This window comes from Prinia subflava, chromosome 1, assembly GCF_021018805.1.
Source record: "Prinia subflava isolate CZ2003 ecotype Zambia chromosome 1, Cam_Psub_1.2, whole genome shotgun sequence".
NCBI lineage: Eukaryota > Metazoa > Chordata > Aves > Passeriformes > Cisticolidae > Prinia > Prinia subflava.
The window spans coordinates 20,973,608-20,986,588 of record NC_086247.1 but is presented as its reverse complement, the minus strand read 5'-3'; the positions used below and the strand labels follow the sequence as shown (position 1 = coordinate 20,986,588).

General features: G+C 43.8%; 1 protein-coding gene across 1 annotated transcript; it reads right to left on the bottom strand.

Annotated features, from left to right (window-relative positions):
* Positions 1-2,304: 2,304 nt before the first annotated feature.
* Positions 2,305-9,400, bottom strand: ZNF706 (zinc finger protein 706). The gene is made up of 4 exons (XM_063390022.1): positions 9,251-9,400; positions 6,139-6,275; positions 4,881-4,986; positions 2,305-4,275 (listed from the first exon to the last, which is right to left on the bottom strand). Exons 2-3 carry the CDS (start codon positions 6,271-6,273, stop codon positions 4,891-4,893), a joined length of 231 nt encoding a protein of 76 aa, XP_063246092.1. The 5' UTR covers positions 6,274-6,275; positions 9,251-9,400; the 3' UTR covers positions 2,305-4,275; positions 4,881-4,890.
* Positions 9,401-12,981: the final 3,581 nt, after the last annotated feature.

The window sequence follows — 12,981 nt, the reverse complement described above, 5'->3', positions numbered from 1 at the left end:
TGACCTATGAAGAGTGATTCAATTAACTGGGTTTACTTTGAAGACTAGGAGAACACAGTAGCCATGTTCAAATAAAGGCACTATTCATCAGATCTACTGCCAATAACAGTAAGCAATTGACTTAACTGGCAGGGATAAACTCTTGCTGTGGTAACTGTCCACTGGCACGGTTCAGCAGTGATACTTGCTTACAAGGATCGTGGGATCCCTTTCACTGGAAGCTTGTAACAGTTAAAGGAACACTTGGTAGTTCATCTTGGCAGATTTTATCCAAGCTCGGAGTAGGGAGATGGACTAGATAAATTCCTGAGATTTCCCTTAATCCATAGCTCTCTGAAAGAGCTCCAGCTTTCAGTTAGGCTTTGCACACTGTTTCTGTCACAGCTACAAAGAAGGAACACAAAAATGCATTTGCCATGCCATCAGAGTGCTGCATGGACCTTAGCTTTATATATTTAATGGACAGTATTTCTCAGAGGAAAACTGTGCCATATTTCCTGAAAAAGCTGACACACAGCTTGAACAGTTAGATAACTGTGTTGGGATAACTATAGATTCCTCCTTTCCCAGGAACCCCAGCGTGAAATGCTACATATGAGAATTATAAAACATACATAAACCTAATCTACTTTTCTTTGAAAGCTCCCAAGATAACTCCTTCAGTGAGCCTCTGTTGTGCCTTATCTATACAAAATCTGTCACACAATAGACAATGCACTAAAAGATTTCAAAATAATTTTTTAAATGTACAGAAAATTTCTAGACAGCACTTGATTCCCTCCCACTATCTGGACTAGAGCAAAATTGCTGATGATGCTGCAGAGTATGTAAAATGTCTGTAAAATCCCATGCTGAATACCAGTGCAAAGTGAGATTTGGAGCTGAATTCAGAATCCATTCCAAAACCTGTAAGCTTCTGAACAGGCAAATCAAAGGCACCCAAATTACACACAGCAGAAGGTGGCTGGGTAGACAGAAACAAAAACTGACTTTGAGTTCGCTTGTGGATCCTACAGGACTAATCAAATTTACTCGTCAGGCCCTGGAAGATCATGCTTCAAGTAAAGCCCAGTAATTCCCAACTTGTTTCTGTGAAAATGGGAAAGCCTATCAGTACCTGATGATAAAAGACATTCCACCCATCAGCTCTTCTTATCGAGATGGGAAAATAAATCAGTACAGTTTACAGAAATTCCACAAATTCCTTCATTACTATGTGGTTTGCAAACAGCCCGTGGTCATTACCTTTACTTACTTGAGCTGATGTGTTTTCAGCAAATAACCAAAAGGGATGGCCTCCAGGGCTGCAAGAACTATTTCTCTAAGGCTACACAGCAACTGCCTTCAACTTCTGGCTTGGATTTTTCACAGAGTTTTTTAACAGCAAGAAACTATAAGTCCTTAGATAGGTAAAGCAGACACACAGAAATAAGCCTGAGTAACAAAGACTGCAAAACTGTTCTTGATTACCCAGTAGTCCCCATGATGATGGCCTCATCATAACCACACCTGCTAACTTTTTACTAAGGTGAAACTTTTTCCAGAATATTTTAAGCATCATTTAAAATGCAATTTCAGATGCTGCTTAAAGAGATTCCCAGAAGATGAAGGCCTCTGAAGATCCAAAAGCCCTCTTAAAGTTGCTCCCCAAGTATCCATGACAGCTGATATCCATACTGACAGAGCAGGAGCCCTCATCTGAATGCTGACCCCGCACAGAAACGAATCTTCCTCAAGGGAATACAGGAAACTTCCCATGTCTATTTTTCTTTCTTACACAGCTAGACAGCTTCAAGTTACATAATTGTCCACAGCTGCCAGGAAATTAATTTTCTAGGTGCAGTAATACTTGATTTTAAAAGCAGGCAGGAAATAGGACATTTTATGTTATTAATTATCTTTAATCAGACACATTACAATGCACAACTGTGTCTTTAACCAGGTACTAGGGTGTGCTGTCTTTCAGATCAGGAAGAGATGATGGAGAACTAGTCCTCCCTCTGATCTTTTAGGTACAATGAGTATTGCAAGTATTCTGATTGAGGACTACTGCCATATTTAGTACAGCCTTTATGATAATTCACAGCTCTCATTTACTTCTATAATCAAGATGGCAGTTATTATAGCTGGGGATCTTAATGAACTGAGGATCATCCTTGCCCTCTGACACGTAAACCCCATCAGTTCATAGGGTATTTTCAACTTGAGCATCATAAGAGTTTTGAAAATACAATTCTAACTGAAGGTAACCATGCCACTGGTAATGCAGCTTTCCAGCTCTACAGTGCTCATTAACAGAGATCGTTTATGAAACAAGTCTTTTATTTAATGCTACACAATCTGAATTGAAGGAATAGAACATTTACTTCACCTCAGGCCCAAGTTTTAGGGATACATCCCCAAACATTTTCCAGCGTAAAACCAGAGTATCAAATACCAATCAGCGCAAGAAACATCTTTTCCATTTCTACTCAGCGTATTTTTAGACAAACTACAGCATTAGAACATTGAAGTACCTCTCCCCCATACAGCACAAAGGTTTCTTGCCTTGTGGAGCCAGTTTATCAGGATGTATGTATTGGTAACATTAAAGAAAAATAAATGAATTGTTACATTCTGATGTCAGGTGTACAAATGAAGTAGTGGATTACGCTGAGGAGAATAACATTATCTATAAAAGTTAAGTGGTATACAGGTTATCCCAGAGTGACTATAATACAGAGAAACTTTATGCCAAAGTAAGTATTTACAGAGATACTGTCACAGCAAAGAGGACAGGAAGCTAGTCTCACAGAAGTAGTTCAATAAAGAGCAAATGAGTGGACAAAGACAAAGGTTTTGACTTTATATAATAAAATACCAAGTGCATTCTTTTAAGTGAATGAGTCTTTGAGACTATGGTCCTAGATTTTAGGAAGCCATTTGAAGGTTAGATTTATAGTCCTGCTGCATAGCAAGGGTTACTTGGACTGCCAGAATTTTTACATCTGTTGTAAACTCTGCACATCACAGCAATTCTAGTACTGCTTCTTACTGCAGGGTCAAAACTAAAGCTCTTAAGCCCCCTCCAAAATGCCCAAGATGGGATTTTGTAGAGTAGACCTTCCAGCACAGTTCAGATGTTTCTCCACTACTTTTGTGCTGTACATCTGGAATTAAAACACAGCCTAGAACACTTTAGGGTAATTATGTTTATCTGCTCAAATGGTCTTGGCCAAAGTTATTATCGAGCTTTTTCTTGTCATTGCAACTTTAATCACATCCGATTTCTTTAAGTAGCCATATTATTTTAGTTACTTTGGTTCTTTTCCAAGCTTATTTTAAGCTTGTGAAGGAAGGTTAATGGCTGGCTACTTTACATATTCCTTCAAGAGAAAAACCACCAGACATATTTGAGGGGGAACAATGTTTTAAAACATTAAAAATATTTTCAAATCCAGTTTTCAACTAAGAGCAGAGTTGCTTTAACCTAGTATTTGGCAAGCACTTTTCAAGCCAGCATTTCAATCCTGCCACCTCTCAAGCTTCCTCAGCCATCTACCTAAATAGAAAGGATAACAAGCACAGCCAGAGTTCCTCCAGTGCATGACTTCAGGGAACATGATGCCTTACAGTAAAGGAATCCCATTCCAAATGGCTTGCAGTACTTCAGACTCCAGTACATAGGACAAAAATGTAGGAGGAAGTCTCATGATTCTCATGCAGCTCTCAGTGTGTGTGTTGCACCTTGAGCCATCAGCTTGACCACTAGTGGCTGGGCTCAAGCAGGCAGCACACTGGACAGTACATCTGAGCAGCTTCCCTCTCCACTTTAAGATTAATTTACTGTAATGTACATTACTTGCAGTGGAATGATACTGCTCACGTTTTGGCAGGATGGGGAAAATTCCACTTTTGTCTTTTTTATTATTTTATAAGGCAGATAATGCAGAAAGGTGAAACAGAATTTCTACAAGGAGTTAATCTGTGATATTGTAAAATCAAAGTACTACTTTATTTAGTGAGTTATTTTACACAATATGAACATCAATATAATTACAATTGTAAAAAATTTTTTATAACAAGTATGGACTGATTTTTTAGGATTTCCAAATAGGGCACAACTGTACATTTACACAGAATTGTCTTTGCATGAAGCCCAAGAGGGAACAGCATAAAAATATGAATGTTTCTGTAGCCCCTTCATTTTTGCTGATCAACAGTTTTAGAAAAGCAGCTGCAGGTTTGTTATGTAAGGTCTGACAGTAGAAGAGTCAATAGGTGTCATGACTTCACCTATAAAAAACAAGAACAACTCGGTTAAGCTGAACCATTACACAATGCTGTTTACCTCTGCATGAATGAAATACCCTACTACTGCTTTTTTACCTTATTTCAACCTTTTATTATAACCACTTTCAGTCACAGCCTAACAACTGGCTACTGGGAAATCTCTTCTACAGTTAACACAGAAACTCAGATTTTTCTGCATTCACTTGCATAGCTTCAGGAACAAAAAGACTCAATTGTAGGAAATATACTAAATGACTGTTTACATTACATGTTTTGTAGTTACAGACAGACTGTACTTATGCATTTTGTTCAAAGCCAGGCCTAAATAATGAGGTATTCCTACAACACTAAGAATGACCATTTGAAATAACATTTATCCCTTTTAAAACAACCTCCAGGCACAGCAAAATGCCACAGCCATTTCACCCATGTAAGAACTAGCTTGTTTCTTTCTTCTACTTTTAACAGTTCAGAGGTATAACTTTAACCTACAGTAGTTTTAATATTAAAAGAACTGAAGCAAGTTTTAAGTCCCAGTTGTTGGTGGTAAAAAAGCCAACTTATAATACACCTTTCTCAGACAATCAATTAAAAATTAAGGTAATGACCTGTAGACCTTTATGCCTGAACATCGGCCAATTCTGGAGGAAGTGGAGTCTTAGGATGCTTGCTTTCAAAGTGCTGTTTGAAGGTCTTGGGATCCGGCATTTGAGTCTGATTAAAGAGAGACATTAGACTTTATGCACAATGCAAGAGTTAAATAATACTACAAAACCTTTATTTTCTTTCCCTAGAAGCCAACTACCTCCTTGATGACACTACTCTAGTGACAGAAACACCACTAATTTAGCTGCAGGGTAAGAGGGAGTATTCAACTGCCTATTTTCAGAGGTGCTCTTAAGCACTCTTTTAAGCACTATCACACTTGCTTTGAGATGTCTATCAATAGTGTTATTCTGGCTAGGTATCTCCCTGCACATCGTGCCTCCTCACCATTCTCTTTTTCAACACCTTAAAGATAAACAATTATCCTTTTCAGAATCAAATCTTTATGAAAGCTATTTCTTTAGTTTACCAATAGGCCCAGTTATATGGCATGAGTCTCTACTTGGCACAAGCTGTCTCAGACCTTTGCTACGACACAGTTGCAGGCATCAACTGCCCAAAGTGATTGATACTACAGCCTGATTTCACAACAAGAGGAGCTGGTTACAAGTACTTAATGAAGCAACCCTCAATTTGGAATCTTATTGAAGACATTTGAAGTGGCAGATCTATTCTGAGACTGACCATTGAAGTGAAAATGGCCAGTTTATCCTTCAGCTCCAAAAGAGGCGTTTAGGAAAACCAGCCTGAAGAAAAGCACAGTCTGATTACTCCTCAAATTTCTGTTTTCTTGTCAAGTAAGTGGTTCTAGCAAAAGTTACTGTGTTATCAAACTTACATTAAAGCTTTTGGCACCACTGCTTCTCCTTTCTACAGCAACCATAACCACTAATTCCAAGACAGGCCAATTCCATTACAAAGAAAGTATCTTTCCACATGGAGACTAAACAAGAATTGACTGCACACTTTTTACACATTCTATCTCATACTAACTGCACATGCAGACCACTGTAATATAAAAGGCAGAGTAGCTACCCAAACCAGACCTGAACATGACCCTTGAGCTTTTCTATCTCAATTACCAGTACAGCTGAGTAATCTGTAAGCAAGTCCCATGACCGATGCAAACACTTCTTATAACAACAAGCTAGACAACTGCTTAAGTATTTCAGTTTCCATTATAAAATCTTCTAAAAATCCTGTTCTAGGCAGGAAGACAGACTCTCCCTATAAGACTATTTTGACTTCAGTTCCTCTTACCCTACAGACAGTGCAGGTATATATCAAGGCAGCCTTGGCTGCAGCCTTCTGATCATGTCCTTGTTTCTTTTTTTGCTCAGCTTGCTTTTTGGCATTTTTCTGCTGCGACTGAATCTTCTGCTGTCCACGAGCCATATCTACAAACAAAAAGAAGACATTTAGTCTACAAACATGAGAAACTACTGCTGCTATCTGACTGAGGAGCCATAACCATGAGCACAGTGCCGTCATGCGCTCTGTCCACAAGGCCTACAACTCCCGTACCTCAAACACAACAGACATCTGTTCAAGCTCTTCGCTATGCAAAGCCTCTGGGTTCAGTACCATTCTTAAAATAATCACCAGAATTATCAGGCCATTCTAAGGCGTCTTCCTCTACTAAGAGTCAAGCTCTACTTTTGAAAAGTGTTTTCAATAGTCAGAATAATTAAAAGTTCCCTTTACAGTTAATAGAAACTTACTCTCTTTTTCAAAAGGTACTGAAAAACTCGGGGTTTTGTTGTTGGTGTTTATTTTTTAATTAAAGCTTAAAACTCAGCCTTAATCTCTGGAACTTGAAACAAGTTTCAAGAAAGGCAAACCAAAGTATTACCCAAGGTATACTATTGTCTTTTGTTGTAGGTGCTTGTGAGCAGCTTTGAAGTAGGGAACATCAAGAACAATAAGTCAGTCCTTTTTATTGAAGGTGATTTTTACATGTGGCTATTGTATTTTTGTTTTCAACCACATTTATGTGCATGTGATTTCTTGAAAAGAAAAAAGACTGCCCCCATCAGAAGCCAATACTCCATCTAACACAGGAGCACAAAGGAAGTAAATGCTATTGCCATATGCCATTACAAGGTCCACCGGATGACAAAATGAGACAAAAGTATCACAATTCAGGGAGCATCAAGACATCACATTTCACAGCAGTGACTCCACCTGCACGCAGCCCACCAGGGCAGCCAATTCAGTCTGCACCCCACGCCCAGAGCAGACACCAGACAGGATTTGGGCACACCAACAGAACAGGATTCAGCACGTGGTTACATAACCCAGCAGCCCAATTTGTGCTATTGTCTCTCTCCCAGTCCCTACGGCCCACGCACGGTTCAGCTGTGCTGCTCTCTCAGAAGCACAACACTGCCCAAGCACAGCACAGCCAGCGAGTCCGCTGTTCTCAGGACAGCCAGAGAAGTCTGGTGTTCCCAGGACAGCTGCTTGGTCACTGCCCCTCTGGTAACCTGGGCACTTGGCCCACGTTTGGTACTTGTGGGACAGACACGCTGCATGGCCACACCAGGCCCCTCATGTCACCTAATCTCTCCCTCAGGACAGAAGGCCTCCCAGTGTGAGAGAAAAGCCCAGCCAAACAGTGACCGACCTCTCGTAAATATGTATGAAAAGCCCTTAAAAACCACTATGGAAATTTTCTATGAAACATCAACAACACGTGAAAATTCACTGGTATTGTGAGAATTTTTGGACGTGTGCCTAATGTGTGAGCAAAATTATGGCCCTGAGACCCAGAACAGCTCTTGAGGATTGAGAGACACCTCTCAGGCCACAGCCCGGTTCTTTCATGGCATCAAACACCACCATGCAATCCTCTGCAGAAGCATTACACTTTATCTTCAGTGTTCCCTCCTCTTCCCCCATCATTTTCTCTAAAAGAGAATTTAGAAGTCCATACAGCTAATAAAATTGAACACAACACAAATTCCATTAAGAAGCAGATAGAAATACATGTGGTGTTCAAGGTTTTCCGTAAGACACAACAGTCAATGTTAGTAAGACAAGAAGTGCCAGTCTATGTTTCACTGGATGCTACAACTACTCCAGAACGCCAGGGCCTCACACTGTTTATATACAGCATGGCTCAGTCAGAATACTGGATTCCCACTTAAAATTAAAAACAAACAACAAACAAACAAACAAAAAAGAAATGTTGCAAATAGCTCTGCATACACGAGGAACAGTAGTTTAATTTCACATCTGTTTTACCAGCATTACAGCAATCGTCCAGAAGTGAGAGGGTTCCTGACTGAAAATACTCAGATGTAACAAGATAATTCTTTTCACAAAGCGTTTGCATGTTACTTTGTATTTTAGTGCCTTGATAAGTACTACACCACAACAGCCAACCACACTGAGCTTTTATGTACTTAGCAACTGCTGGTTTTAGTTAAGTCACAGACAAGAAAACACGACTACAAACATTTGCTCAAGAATATCAACCACCACACAATGCCTGAGACCAAAAATCCGAGAATTTAAATAATGCAAGTTACATTAATACAGCTGAAACACAGTGTTTCTGAAACAGAGAAAATTAATGCTTAGACCGTTATTCTTCTAAGAAAGTGACAAAAAAAAATAACCCCAAAGTTCGTTTAAAAGAATGATGAGTTCATCAACAAGGCGAAATCAGTAATTTCAATTGCACAACGCAGGTAAATTTGTTGTTGTTTTCCCTATCAGGCACACCCTTACAGGGTCTAGCAGACCAGTCTGCTATCTCCAAATAAAGAACACGCGAGCACGTAGGAAACAAAACACATGGAAAAAATCTGCTGCCAAACCGTAACAAGATTTTCTGCTGCCAAGTCATAACAGCAACAGCAGCATGGGCACTGAAACCCGCAGCACAGCCATGCCTCACACGGGGTCATTTCCTTGTAAGTAACGAGAATCCGAGCGGAGTTTCAAGCCCTAAAACAGGACCCGGACAGCTGGTTCCGCTGTCCCTTCCAGAGGCACACAGCAGCTGGAGGCACCGCGGCCTCCCCGGCCCGGAGCGAAGGGCTCGGGCAGCCGCTCCGCGAGGGACGCCCCGGCCCGGGCCCGGCCTGCGGCGCGCACGGACCGGCGGTGGCTGCGGCTCTCGGGCGGGCCCGCCGGGCCAGGGGCGGCCGCAGCCCCACCATGCGCCCCGCGGGATGGAAGTGACCACGGAAAGACGGACGGACGGACGGACGGACGGAGGCCGCAGCCCAGGAGCGGCGGCCCGCTAGCGGAGCGCGCCCCGCTGCCGGGCCCGGCCGGGCCTCCCCCTTCCCCCGGGCCAGTACTACTCCTCTTCCCCCGCCCCACCCGCTCCCTTGCGCTCCGCTGCCCCGGCGCTGCTCACCCGTGCGGGATCCGGGCTGGGGGCCCTGCCGAGCGCTGTGGAGGCTCCGCGCGGCCCCGCCGCCGCCGCTCGGGAGGAGAACGAGGAGGAGGAGGAGGGACCGCGACCGCCACTGCGCACGCGCCGGGCCCGCCCCCGCGCCCGCGCGCCGCGGGCGGCGCCGGCCAATGGCGGCGCGCGGCCGTTACATAACGCCGGCGGGGGGGCAGCGGCACCCGCCGGGTGCAGAGCCCGCAGGTCGCGGCGCTTGCGGGGCCGCGGGTTCGCGTCCCGGCGGCGGAGGGCCCTGCGGGGCTGCGCCGCGAACAGCCGGACCGGGTGGCTGAGGCTGCCAAGCCCGGCTTTGGGACCCGCGGGGCCCCGCTGCGCTGGCTGCTGGCACGGGCGCGCCGGAATCCCGCGTTGGGCGGGGTCCGGGCCCGGGGCGCACCGGGATCAGCCAGGATCCTTGCCCGCCCGGCTGCCGGGAGCGCAGGCCCGGTGGGGCCCCGGGCCGCGGTGCCGCAGCGCCCGCGGGATGCGGTAGCGCTGCTCTCGGGGCGCCGCCGGGCCCGCTCCCAGCCACATTCCTCTGTGCTTAGCGTACGGGCGCGGCCTAAAAATAGCGCTGCTCCTGCTCTGTGGGAGCCGAGAAAGGGCTCGGGAGGGGCCTCGGGAAGGCGCCGCAGAGGAGGCCAGGCAGGGATGGCGGAGGGAAGGCGATTCTGTTCTGGCTGCGGTTCTCACAGAAGGCCCTTGTGTAGGCTTGAAGGGTTAAGGAAAGTAGAAGGAAACTGCCTGCGATGAGAAGCAGAATTATATTCAAGTTTGAAGTGCACTAGATCTGGTTTGGGCACGTTTTGCAAGGATCGTAGGGGAAGTTTACAGGCTGTATCCGCTGCTCATGTGATTTGAAGGTTACTGACTTGCAGGAATACAGATGTAGGCAGGCCCTGTAAAGAAGCATAAAGGAGCTCAGTTTTCCATGGACCTCTTCGTAGGATACAGCCAAAGGAAGGCCAAATGTTTGTGCCTGCTCAGATTATGCACCTGTTAGGAAAAGGCGATACACAGGCAGCATCTCTGTTTAGAGATGACATTCTGCCACTCATTGGTAATTGTAGCTTCAAATCCTGGCATCTTGAACAGTTCTGTGTCTAGGGCAAAAGAGCAAACATAATATACCTACCAGAGGAGCCATGAGGTGCTAGCTCGATGTTTTGCATAGCTTAGGCTGAATGATTGCCATGTTCTGATCCATGAGAGGAAAATGCAACAACTACAAAAATCCCTAAAGAGATACAATGAAGGTTTTAGGCTATTATCATGAGTCTTGCCTAGAGCATAATAGCAGTTATGAGGCAGCTGTACAGTAGATTTCTGACACTTAAGTCACTGGAAGTTTGTCCAGACATCGCAACATCTAAGACAGTCAAACATAAGCCTGTGATGAATGAATTTCCTAACATTCTCCTTAAAAGAAAAATCTTCCTAACATTCCTGCCTGCAACTGTGTCTTCCACATTAAACTGATAGCACTGAGAATGCCGATACCAGGATGGTGCAATCCACGCTGCATAAAAATGATCTTGTCACTAACTTCTGAACTTTATGGAAATAGGCAACTAAAAAAAGACCACTCAAAGTGCACATGTGCCTGTGCTTGTGGAGTAGTGTGGGGAGGGGGGCATTTTGTGTCCTGTGCTTGCAAGCAGGTGGCTTTCAGAATGAAGTTTTGCTTTCATCAGGGGGCAGATTGACGAGTGAAAAAGTAGCTTCTGTCCTGGCTGATACTATTTTTAAGCATTGCTGGCCTCATACATGGAACTGGAGAGCGTTTTTCAAGGGTCGTGTTCCCATACTATGGCATTGCTATACCTCTGGCTGGACAAGAATTTCAAATGAAGTGGATTGCCCAAGCACATGCTGAGCTCTGGATGGTCTTGGAAGCTTTTTCTGCTTTTAGGAGAACAAGGGATAGATCTTGCAGATGGGGGACTGTGGCTGTTTCACTGTCTGCTCTGTCTTCTATGCCTTTGTGCTGTAGATTCTGGTCTACAGCATTGGCCCCTTTATTGTCCAAATCATGGCTTTGCAATTGAGATTATTGCAAGGAGACTGTTAGAAATTAAAACCACCACAGTGAAAGAAGAGTAAGTGCCCATAGCTGAGATTTCTACTAAGATAATAAGGAAAACTTCTCATTCACTGTAGATAATTTTTCAAAATTGATTCACTGCGTGAAACTTATTTGTCACACCAAAGGGGATATTTCCATGCACACATGCAGGTTCTCAAAGAGATACGGGGTAGGTGTGGAGAGCTGTTAGAGGCAAGGCGGGCCTGTGCCCTGGATGCCTTGCACAGCTCTGACGAAATGAACCTGTGGTAATTGCAGTTTGTCTGGCTTGTGGACTTCCTCTCCTTTGTGTTGCTCCCACGTGAGGTGAAACAAGCCAGGATGTATGAACAAAAGTATAAATAGAAGTTAAAATGTAAAATAAATGCAAACTTTAGACTGAAATGTTGCATCTTCAAATTATTAGAAATACACTGCAGCACTTTTCTGTGTGCTTCTTGTTTAATTGTTTTCTAACTTAAAAACATCTCCCAAACCCCAAAGATATTACCAAGTACTCTGCATTAAAATAGAGTGAAAAACAAGACTGTCTCTCAGTAGTTAAGGGTAGATGAAATGCAGGGCATTTATTACCCCACACCAAGCCTAACAAAATTACAATTCACTGAAATCTGTAGAAGCATCATATGCATAGAAAACACAGCTCCATAAGAATATGGCATTTTAGCTCTTATGTAGCCCCTAATTATAGTCCAAAATTTTTTTAAAAGAGATGTTATCTTCTACAATGAGGCAATTGATGAGAAACAAGACTACAAGACTTGGATTTAAGCACAAGCTTGAATGTAGTGAACAGTGTCATCAAATAAACCCCAAAATGATGGTCTACTGAGGAGGGAAGCAGCAGAGGAAATGGGAAGGAGCAGTGGTGTGAGGCAGAATTGTTTCTTAGTTTGTTGGGGTTTTTTTAAAACAGTCATGATTGTTATTCTCATGCTTATTTCTCATCCCCTTGGATTCTGGCCCCCCATCATTTTCTGTGCCTACAGAGAGGTGCAATTTCTGCCATTAGGTCAAAATACCTGTTCTACTCAACAGCAACTTGTTGACACTTGGATTTTGTTGCAGGTCAGTTTGAGCTGGTGTGACTTGTGTCTCCACCACAGCTTCTTGCTGGGAACTAGGTGGCATTTTGACATGTGTCATTAAACCCATTTTGAAAGCAGTTGTCGTGAGGTGCAAGGCAGGTTTGCTCACAACAGCATGGGTGGGGCTGCATCTCCCTTCTGAATCAGCCCCTGTGCATCTGCCAGGTCCTCCCACTGCCATTCCCTGCTGCACTTACTGTGGTGTATTTTTCCTGTTCGTTTGCTCCCATGTTCATTATTGATCCAGTGTCACATCAAACATCATCTCAACTGACTAAATGTTGGCTTGTGGCCAAGGGCTGCCCTTGGCCATTTCTTACAGGGAGGAACATGCTGGTACAGCGTGCCTGCTTCTTGAGGGGTTTTGTTTGGTGCCCCACCATGACCCCTTGTCATGTCTAAAGAAGTGAAGGAAAGGGAAGGAGATGCCCTGGGCCTGCAAGTGACAGTGATCTTCTCACTAGATTTTGTGGATGCAGACCAATGTTGACACAAACACAGAATAGCAGAGATTGGCTTTGAAC